Genomic DNA, 11,739 nt, shown 5'->3' on the forward strand with positions numbered 1-11,739 from the left:
TTGTATAAGCAAAAGTCTCGTTTATAAAATTTTTATGATTTCTTGAGCACTTGTTTTTTAATCTTTGTTATGAAAAGTTTTGCACTTTGAAACGTTTTATTGAATGCTTTTTATGTTTAGATTTGGCTGTTTTATCATTATCCCAGACATTAAGTAGAAAACCATAAGTAAGTTATCATAAATATTCTTTTAACTAATAATTAGTAGTAACTTTATTAACTTGCCCTATGAAGGCAGATTTTACTAAATTATATGAATAATATAAAGAAAGGTTGGTGAGATTGGCACATTAGTTGTCACATTTACAATATTAAGTTAATTATGATAAATAATTTTACTTGACTCCAGTAAACACAGTTTTAGCTTTTAGTTGAGTAAAATAATACCATATATATATATATATTTAAAAATATAATAAAATTAAGGTAATCTGAAGAAACATTTTACGTAAATTAGTTTTATCAGTCATTTATGAATGCGTCTTTCAATAATCATGAAGTGTTTGTGTTCAGATGTTGAGCATGAAAGCGCAGGTGGATGTGGTCTGCTGTAAATCAGTAGGAACTGATCTGTCCATGCTGGATATTGAGGATTTCATCACAGAAATCTGTCAGCTGAAGAAAGAGGTGGCTTCACTGGAGGCAAAGCTGAGAGAAAGAGGAGACAAACTGAACAGAGAGGTTTGAACAGATCTTCATTTCATCTGTAGCTGCTAATATGGACTGATTGTTGTGTGAATCAATGTCTTATTGTTAATCATACTCTCACTAGATATATTACTGATTGTGTTTGTCAGGATGTGGAGCAGGTTTGGGTGCGTGAGACTGATGGGACAGAAGCTCAGGATTCAGTCTGGAGCGTCAGAGATCAGAGATCCAGAGACACACAGGACTCAGAGCTCAGCCTCACTTTACTCTGTTATACTGACGCTCAGGATCATGAATCCACTGATCAAACCTCTGACTGTAACGCTGGAGAACAGCAGATGCTGCAGACGCCGCTGAAGATGTGCTCCGTCAAACTGGTGGACTGCAGGAACCTGATCGAGAGCAGAGGAGAAGAAACCACCGCAGAGAAACAACAACAACACACTGATGAGGAAGAGGAGGAGGATGATGAGAATAATGGGGAGGATGATGAAGATTGTACTGAGGATAATGGGGATGATGATGATGAAGAATTCATTCCTCCAGGTTTGTTTCTCCTTTTATGACTTTTAGTTTTTTCATGACACTTGAATGTCATCAGAGACTGCAGGATCAGGTTTATATTGATTGATAGTGTAAATGTTCTGAGATATTTGAGAACATGATGGAAAATATTAGTAGTGCTGAAAAATGTACAGGTTCTTTTTTATTTGTTGTTTTATTGTGGGATTAAAAATGTGCTCTTTTAAGAGCTCCAGGTTTTCTGTGCTTGTTTGTAAAGCTGCTGGATATGGCCAAATATCACTCTATAATTGTTTTGCATATGGTTTCTGCAGGGTCTTAAAACTTATTAAAAGTTGATACATCAATTTAGAAAAAAATAAGGCCCTTAATATTGCAACTAAATTTATTAAAAAAATGGCTATCCCTGTACAGCTGTGAACACCGGTTCCTTCAACTTGGCTGAGCTTTCAATGTTGTTATGAGAAAGGATGATGCTGATTGGTTGGTTCTTGTCACATGACCCAGTGCACCTGCAGCATTCTGAAAAGTTGAAATGTCGCACCGCACTTCTACATTTTAAATAACAAACTTGAGCGCACAGAAGAAATGATATGTGACCGGCCCCTTAGTCTGAGCTGAAGCCTGATTTGTTCACGTTTGTGTAGCTGCACAAACCAGTGGTACTTTAGCCAACCAGAAAGGGTGGAGTTGACCCCTATATAAGTGGTTTAGAGCGTCATTCATTACATCATTCTCCTTCAGTGATGAGGACCATCTCTTTACTGACTCTGCAACCAAGAAGTCAAAGAAGGAAGAAGCTTAGCCTGCAGCTCACGGATATAAAAGAGTCCGGCAGAGGAAGAGGTGAGAAGCTTTCCCCCGTGGCTATCTGGCTCTTAAAAGAGCAAATATCAAGAACAGATTTCAAATGTTGTGCTGCGAGGCAGAAGGTGAGTGCGTCATCTGTCTGGACGGCACTCAGACAGAGCCGCTCGCTCACTGAGACGAATGCTTTGGCATTCACTGAAGGCATTCAAGTCTGGCCTTGCTTGTGGATCACTTCCTAATAAAGGCATTCCCTCCTCTCCTACTCTCAGGTTCCTCCCCTCCAGTTGGGTTTTAATTACAGAAGAGGAAGTTACTCACTCTAGTTCGCTCATGCTGTGGAAACAATCCCTCTAGTGGCTTTTTTGGTCGCTACTGCCTTGTTCCAAAGAAAGATGGTGGGCTCACATCTCTTCTAGACCCCAGACATCTGAATTGCTCACTTATGAGATGGTGGTTCAGATGTTAAATTTGAAATGCATCCTCGTGCAGATTTGCCCCTAGGACTGGTTTCTAAAGGTGAATCTGAAAGATGCTTATTTTCTCATCTACATAGCTTCCATCACAGACCGTTCTTGAGATTCAAATTAGGTGCCTATGGTTATGCAGTTCTTCCATGCGGACTGTCTCTGGCCCTGCGCACTTCTACGAAGTGCATAGATGCAGCTCTTTCCTCTCTGAGACAGATGGGAATCTGCATATTGAATTGCCTTGATGATTGGTTGTTTCTATCCCGATCAGAATAAGAATTGGCAGCTCACAGAGAGCTGTTGCTCAGCCACTTAGAGCACTTCCACTGAAGAATTATCTGTTACCCAGCCAGCAGGCTGTCTTTCTGGGAACAACTTTGGACTGGCTTATGCAGGAAGGATCCCTGACTATTCAGCAATTAGCGGTATATCTCAAACCAGGAACGATATATCCCTTCAAGGTTTCTCAGAGGTTACTCTGCCTTATGGTGGCCGGTGCCTCTGTATTACCTCTAGGCCTGATCCACATGCTGCCTCTTATTTTGGCCTGTGTTTCATCCCATGCCTGGTGACTGGGACAATTTTGCGTCAGGGTAAACCACTGCTGTGTTAGAGCTGTTGCCCCTGGACGACCTCTCGCCTGTTTGAAACAGGGATGCGGTTAGGACTGACCTTCAGAAGGCAGGTGGTTACAACAGATGCCTATAACTGGGTTGAGGTTCCCGGTTGGAGGGCGATCTGGCATTCGGCTCCTGCTCAGCCCCAAAAAGCAACGCCAGTATATCAACTGCATAGAAATGTTGCTGGTTTCCTTAGACCTGAAAGCAGTCTTACCAGCCTTAAAGGGGCACCACATCTTAAGCCCCGCAACAGCAAAGATACACTATCGCATTCATTTTGATCAAGAGCTGGCGATCTCTGGCGATTTGACAAAGTTAAGAATCCTACCACTTTATTCAAATGAAGAGCAACTTTTGGAAGCATCAGCCAATAGGAAAGAAGATAGTAGAGCTCATGTGATTTTCTCCTCTCAGCTGTAGATAAATATATGCAATGGAGGAAAGTAGGCTCTGTTTCTCATTTATTTTGTTTGCATGTATTTAATTTAGATTTAGATTAAATTTAGTATTTTGCCTAAAAAAATGTATGTACTTAGCAGCAAGAAACCTGAGAACACCCAATAGTTACCTCATCGCCAGCCCCTCATGACATGCAGTGACATGACATGCAGTGACAAAAGTCAGTGCTAGGGCGAACAGGGCTTAAGGCCGGTCAGACAGCATGACGGTGGTGGCCTACATCAATCACCAATGTGGTCTCAGGTCACACACTCTGTACAGGATGGCTAGTCACCTCCTCTTTTGGGCACAGAAAGAACTCCTCTCGTTAAGGGTAGTTCATGTGCCAGGCAGATTGAACCTTTTTGCATGTATGCTGTCCAGAGGCAAGGTAGCCTCTGGCGAATAGGCCATACATCCTCAAATGGTTCAAAAATCTGGTCAATCTTCGAAGGGCAGAGGTTGACTTCTCCTCAGAAGACAACTCTCACTGCTCATCATACTTTTCAGTACAGTGAGAGGCTCTGGCCCACAACTGGCCGGTGCTCATCTGTACACTTTTTCCCCAGTCGCCCCTATTCCTCAGGTAGTCAGGCGGGAGTACCAAGAGCTCTCTCCTCCTATTGGCTCCACTCTGGAAGTACCAGGCCTGGTTCCCAAAGCTAGTGCAGCTCTCAACAGGAGCCCCATGGCCCATTCTACTGAGGAGGGTCCTTCTCTCGTAGGCGAAAGGCATGATTTGGCATCCCGGGCCAGAGTTGTGGAGCCATGTATGGTGCCCCAATGGGAGCTTAATCAGCAATGCCCTAAAATAGTCGCTCTACCACAAAGGACTGCTAGTTCCCTTATCTCAGGAAACGGTGGTTACATCAGTAACCGGAGCGTTTCTGTGCAAATGGTTGGAAGATAAGGAGATGGAAACATGATCAGATTCAGATTAGAAGTGTTTACTGTAGGTTAGTTAACCACTCTGAACTAATAGGTTTACAGAGTTGTATGTGCTCACAGGTCTTCCCATTATAACAGGAAACATTTTTATCACATAATCCACATTTTGTTTGTCCACGTATACTGTTTCAGGAATGACAAATGTAAGCCTAAAAAATTAAGTCATTGCTATAATTGACAGTGATGAATATTGTTGCAGTGGACATAAATTAACTACCTGACAAGCCAATGATTAATAAATACTTAATGTAGGGCTGATCCGAATACCAATCTTTGAGCTTTGAATCTTTGGTAGTAATCAACACCGAATATTCAAAGCAGCGGAGGGAGGTGCTGACCATATTATTCTCTCTAATAAAGGCAGGATTCTCTGTGTGTCAGTCTGTTTGCATTTATATTGTGTTGAGAACCGTTCATCCAGTTGACTTTTCGTTCAATATGGACAAGCGACACGTTCAGAATGAATAAACTTTTAATAACTACAAAACAGCGCGAGCCAATAGCGGCGTGCCTCATGTGGGCAGGGCTTATATGCTCCGAGAACAGACACTGCACTAGTGATAAAAAAAAAAACACGCAGGTCTGTTAAGAACAATACTTTTAATATAGACAAATTATTATTAGGCTTGGCTACTGTATGTTTTTTTTTGTATATATGTATGCCGTATTCGCAAGTATTTTCCAAGCAAATTAAGTGCAAGTTTTTGTCATGTGTAAAATTACTGATTAACATGGCGGATAAATGCAGCTAGTTTTTTTTTACACCAACAATATACTATAGGCAAACTACTTACAGAATTCACAAAGCAAATCCAAATTCATTATCAGCACTGATTTGCGCATCTTCTCAGTTAACAACGGCTCTGTGTAGTAACAGCTTCTCTATGTGAAATCACGCACCTGAGGGAATTTACTGCTGAATAGAGAACCGGCTTTACTGAGGAGATGTTAAAATTAATTATTGGCCGATATTTATCGTGCACCCCTACAAATGCGTCAGTCCTTGCCTTGGTAATGCAAGTGTTATATAAGCAGCGATATGGACGATATAGCAGAATCATAATAATTATTAATAAATTGCAAAAATAATGTAAGAGCATTATGCAGACTAACTTTAATCAAGTATATTTTAAAGTTGTTTTATTAAAGTTTTTTTCCTTTCAGATGTCAATGGTGGCTCATCTTCTGATGGAGATGAAGAAACAGTCTCAACTTCAAAAGAGCAGCTGCAGACCAAGAGTTTCTCCTGCAGCACCTGTGGAAAAACACTGAGTTCAGAGGGCCATTTAAAGAGACACGAGAGAACACACACAGAACCAAAACAGAAAGATTACAACTGTAAGATATGCAACATCAGCTTTCCTACCGTAGAAGAGAGGAAACTTCATTTAAAAGAGCACAGCGGGAAGAAGGAGTTTCACTGCAAACAGTGCGGGAAATTGTTTTTAATTTTTTCTAAACTACTAGTTCACATGAATACACACCGTGAAAAGTCTTTCCACTGCAGCGAATGCGACAAGTATTACAGCACCAAATTAAGTCTTGATGCTCATAAGCGAATCCACACGGGAGAAAGACCGTACAAGTGTCCTCACTGCAAGAAGACCTACAACCACATATCACATCTGAGGACACATGTGCGTTTGCACACCAATGAGAGACCGTTTCAGTGCAGTGAATGCAAGAAAGCCTTTACAAACTCAAGCTCTTTAAAGTCACACCAGAAAATCCATTCTGACGAGAAACCGTTTCAGTGCAAACACTGCAACAAAGGATTCCGTCAAAGATCATATCTGAATCTTCACGAGAGGACACACACCGGAGAGAAACCGTATCTGTGCTCCTACTGCGGGAAGAGCTTTTCAAATTCTACTCATTTTAAAGAACATCAGAGAATCCACACTGGAGAAAAACCATTTCAATGCAGTGTTTGTGGCAAGAGTTTCCGAAGGGGTGTTGCTTTACAGATGCACACTATAATTCATAGCGGTGAAAGACCGTTTAAATGCTCACAGTGTGAAAAGACGTTTGCTCGATCTGACGTCCTTAAGGTCCATCAGCGAGTTCATACAGGAGAGAAACCTTACTCCTGCCCCATCTGCGGCGAGAGATTCGCTTATTTAGGTAGTTTTCAGACCCACCAGAACAAACACACTAAAGAACAAACTGCTCCAGAATCATCAGAGTGACTTTCATGTCTTGGTCTGTCAGTAAAAGATTTATTTCGGCAGTTGCTTTCATCATTCATGCCAAGTGATATATGACAGTAACATCATACAAATGATGATTTAAATGTAAAACATGAACCATATATTATACAACAGCTGAACTGGATTTCTGAGCAGTGTTTAGTCCAGGATCACTGAGTGATTTCACTCTTCGTACAGTTGGCTATTCCACACCAGAGAGTGAGTCGCGTTATTTGTCATTTTATTTTATTTTTTCATTTACTTTGGAAATATTTTCATTTATGGAGCCAAGAGCATGAACTATTGGTTACAAACTGATCACTCAACATTAACAGTTAATAAAAGAATTAAATAACTCCAACAATTATTATGTACATTACATTTTCTACTCACAGTTGTCCTGATGTGCAGAATATCAGTGTGGATGCCACAGAAGGAGTTCAGGAGTTCACTGGAGAGATTTGCTTGATTAAAGCCCCCAAGAAAGATTAGAACAAAGTCAGGGTGGTGTTGTTCTGTCTTGCAGTTAATGATTAGAGTTTCTAGATATGAATAGCACATCTTATTTAACACTGTTACATCTGTACTCCAACTTTCGTTGATGTGAAAGCATGTCTTGCTGCCTCACGATTTCCCCGTTGATTCTGGGAACAGCTGAAAGCCCAGCAGATGGAGTGCGCTGTCTGGAATGGTGTCGTTTAGCGAAGTTTCCATAAAACACAGGGCAGCAGAGTGTGAGAAATCCTTATTTGTCTGGGACAACAGGAGTTTGTCCGTTTTGTTGGGTAGAGAGTGGAGATTTGCCAGATGGATGCCAGGCGACAGCATTCAAAATCACGAGTGCGCCAGCTCTTTTTCCCCATCTTCACGTCCTGAAGTGTGTGATCAACACAGCTGCTCCACCGTCAATAATGTCCAGCAGAACATCAGAATAGTTGAAAAATATATTGGGAGATGTGTGGTGCTGAATGTCCAGCAATTTGTCCCTGGTGAGAAACTGATTGCAGGAATATAACTAAAGACAGGACAAACGAACAAAAACAGAGCACATCAATCCTGTATCAGCGCCAGCAATGAAAAATATGAACATTAAGCTATTTTTTTTTTCTTCATTTTGATGCACAGATAAGAAAATTTTAGGCTGCTACTTATAACCGATAATTCTTTAAATATGAAAGCCGATAACTAATATGTTGGCCGATAAGTCTAAATCCACATTTTAACATTATTTGAGAGCTTGGTTACCAAAAAGATATCTGCATTAAACAGTTCAACATAAATCAAACATAAAGCAGCTTTACAGATAAATAAAATAATGCTTATTTAATGGAAACAAGTAACTGGACAACATTGTGTAAAAAAAAATAATAATAAGGCGATAAGATGGAGTGTGTTAAAAGAAGTCTAGTATGTAAGGACTATTGCCAGAGATATTGTCAAAATCATTAAATATTGTCATTATTAAGAGTTTGGCATTTCCAATTAAAGTAGACCTGTAAATGCACACGTGAACTCGAACTAGGTCCACTGTGGATGTGATCTTCCCTTAACAACACGCTAAAACATGGGGGAACAAAGATTATGTTACATTATTTTACATTAACTAATGATTTCATTATATGATAGACTTGCCCTGCAGATGTTGCAGTTCACTGTATTTTCCATTTCGGAGTGTTTCCAATAATATTTCAAGCATTTAAAAACAATCATGGTGAAAAGTGCGCATCTGAAGCATCTATGCAGCAAATAATGCATTAAATACAGGGTCTAAGATATCAGCCACATTATTTTATCGGTTTGTGACATTAATGTGATAAAAAATTTCCCCCGTATACACTTTTTATGTACTTAATATTTTACTTAAAATATTAAAAAATGGGCTTAATCATAGAACAGCAAAATATCATCTCATAGAAAGGTAAATGCTGTCAGGATAATGGTCAATAGAAGAGTAAACATAGAATGAGACTCCACATAACAATCAAAAAGAACAATTTTGTGTTCAAGCTGATCATAATTACTGAAGACAGGCAAACAATGGTCATTTCCCAGTTTAAAAACCTCTAAATAAGCCTTTAAATGGCCTAGAATCGATCTGAGAGATAAAAAAAAAATGTCCAGACAATAAAAGTGTGGCTTGTTTACGGACCCCTGTGCGCGTTTCTCAATACAAAGTACACTGATTTTGGACGGCATCCTCGGTAGTTCAGACTTTGTGCATTAGACTCGGGAGTGTGATGTCCGCGATGACGCAAATCCAGTAAATCTGCAAACATTAGCTTACTTGATAACTTCAGTCAGCTGACCATGGCTACTGCAATTTTTCTCTCTGTATATTTACAATAAAATGAAGTGGGATATCAAATACCACAGGAAATGTGTATATACAGTCATTACAATAAAACTAAATATTATATAAATGTGCCTTTTTTATTTTCATTTTAACAAATAGATAAATTGAATAGAGACCAAAGATAACCTGTTAGATTTACCCAAAACGAATTATACGTTATGTTTAACAACTAAAGAGACATCACAGCCAGCGGCACACATCAGAAGGTCTAGCCGAGGTGAGGCTGCTCTCGGCGGATACATGAGGACTGAGCTCCCGCTGATCGCGTGGAGCTGACCGTCTCTGAGATCGGCGATGTCTTTATAAATCAACCACAGATTTGAGTTTTAAACAACTACATTCTCGCCTGAAATACTTAAAAAATTACACTTCAAGACACGATAACAGTAATATTTTGAAAATGATCTGAATAAATGGTGGTTGAACCAAACCAATGCTGCGTGAACTCAACCAATCAGCATGCTTAGCGCCCAAGTCCCGCCCCAGAAAGTTCTGGAACTTTGAAAAAGTATTACCTCGCTAGCAGGGACTTTTTGAGGGGCATTTTTTTAACCAAGACTTTATTTAGTTCCTGGTTCCTGCAGTGGAAACACACCGAGTACCAAGCCAAAGTTCCTAGTTCCAGGGGTAAAGTTCCTAGGGTGGAAACGCCTGCAATTGACACCCTTCACAAGGAGGGTAAGCCACAAACGTTGCAAGAAAAGCTGGCTGTTTTGTCTCCTCTGGTCCAACATGTTAGGTCAGGCCACACCTGCTCCACCACCATCACACTTAACACCGGCATACCACAGGGCTGTGTGCTGAGCCCATTCCTCTACTCCCTTTACACCCACGACTACAAGCCTGTGCATGGATCCAACTCCAACTCCATTAAGTTTACAGATGACACCACGGTGATTGGACTCATCAGGAACAACGATGAGACTGCCTACAGGGAAGAGGTACATCACCTGGCCACATGGTGCACTGACATAACCTGCTTCTTAACACCAGCAAGACAAAGGAGCTCATTGTGGACTTCAGGAAGAAAAAAGGAAGCACACATGACCCCATCCACATTAACGGGATGGTTGTTGAACGTTTCTCCAGCTTCAAGTTGCTGGGAACCACCATCTCTAAGGACCTGTCATGGACTACAAACACCTCCAGGCTGGTCAAGAAGGCTCACCAGCGGTTCTTCATCCTCAAGACACTGAAGAAGAACCAGCTGTCTTCAGCCATCCTGGTGAACTTTTACTGGTGTGCGATTGAGAGCATCCTGTCCAGTTGCATCACAGTCTGGTATGGGAACTAATCAGCTGCGGACCGCAAGTCACTGAAGAGGGTGGTGTAAACTGCCCAACGCATCACAGGCAAACCACTTCCTGCTATTGAGGACATCCAGAGGAAATGCTGTCTACGTCGAGTTTGCATAATTCTCAAGGACTCCTCTCACCCTGACCATAGACTGTTTAACCTCCTGCCTTCCGGGAGGCGCTTAAAGAGCCACCGGACAAGCACCACAAGATTCAGGAACAAAGTTTCCCCACAGCTGTCTCCTTCCTGAACTCTGCCCTTCTAACTTCTAAAGAACACACTTCATGTGTAACACTGTAATTTACACATTTTGCGTCAATGCTGAATAAAATTGTGTAGAAAAGAATAACCTGTTACACATATGTATGTGTAGTTTAGAGATTAAAACTACTTTGTTTACACACATTATTTAACACAATATGTGTAGACTGATGTGTTTAACACTTTATGCGTAGATATTAAAGACGTCCGTTATTTAAATTAGCTAGTGTGATGTAAGGCTCTTTATTAACTAAAGCAATGTTTCCTGCACCTGTCTTTTTAATACTGCGGGCACATTTTGTGAAATGTTGTGTCCATAAATTTAGCTGAAGCACATTAGTCACGTAACTTTACCTTACAGTAAATCAATCAGCTTTCTGTTGGTTAGCGCGGCGAAAACGCATTGAAAACTGTTTTCAAATAGACAATCTTTTCCCACTTTCACTCAAACTTCCCAAGAGTGAAGAGAACTTTACAAATGACTGAATTTAACACGCGGGATATCGCCCAGCATGGTTAATTAATGTGACCGCACTTTTAGACTCTGTATTTTACTCTGTTTTTGTCAATAAATAAATGGTGCTAGCAATGCTATTTATTCATTCTGTCTAAAGTATTTAAAAGTTGCTGAAATGATTGGTAATATGTTATAAGTGCTGAGCAACTGGTGCAGACCAGGTAAGTTAATGTTAACTTACAATCTAAACGGTTAACAGAAATCTGAAAGGAAATGTTGAGTTCATGGGTGGAACAAAAATATGGCAGGACTTTTACTTTCTGACCCCTGGACTTAACACCTCTGTCTGTAATATATCTTCTTGTTTTACACTTGTTGGCCACCAGGTGGTATTGTGAAACCACCACTGTTGTGATTGGCTGACATATTTGCATTCGAAATGCATATTACATGTGAAACCCCTCTCAAATATATATATATATATATATATATATATATATATATATATATATATATATTTTTTTTTTTTTTTTTTTTTTTTTTTTTTTTTTTACTATTACAGCTGTCGAGATTAACGAATTGTGGAAGTGTTGATTATATAATTATTTTTTTTCGATCTTTTCCCCATCACATGAAAGGCTGCAGTGATGAGCATTGAGTAGACAGAGTCTGTTTATCGCGTGGATGCAGTGATCTCCTCATTATTGCAACACGTTATCTCACAAAATGCT

The 11,739-nt window shown here is 40.1% G+C and overlaps 1 protein-coding gene across 1 annotated transcript; it reads left to right on the forward strand.

Annotated features, from left to right (window-relative positions):
* The first annotated feature begins 521 nt into the window (after positions 1 to 521).
* Positions 522 to 6,985, forward strand: LOC113100292 (zinc finger protein 664-like). The gene is made up of 4 exons (XM_026265080.1): positions 522 to 557; positions 797 to 859; positions 1,100 to 1,193; positions 5,617 to 6,985. Exons 1-4 carry the CDS (start codon positions 522 to 524, stop codon positions 6,639 to 6,641), a joined length of 1,218 nt encoding a protein of 405 aa, XP_026120865.1. The 3' UTR covers positions 6,642 to 6,985.
* Positions 6,986 to 11,739: the final 4,754 nt, after the last annotated feature.

The sequence above is a fragment of the Carassius auratus genome, unplaced genomic scaffold (assembly GCF_003368295.1).
Source record: "Carassius auratus strain Wakin unplaced genomic scaffold, ASM336829v1 scaf_tig00217227, whole genome shotgun sequence".
In the NCBI taxonomy this organism is placed as follows: domain Eukaryota; kingdom Metazoa; phylum Chordata; class Actinopteri; order Cypriniformes; family Cyprinidae; genus Carassius; species Carassius auratus.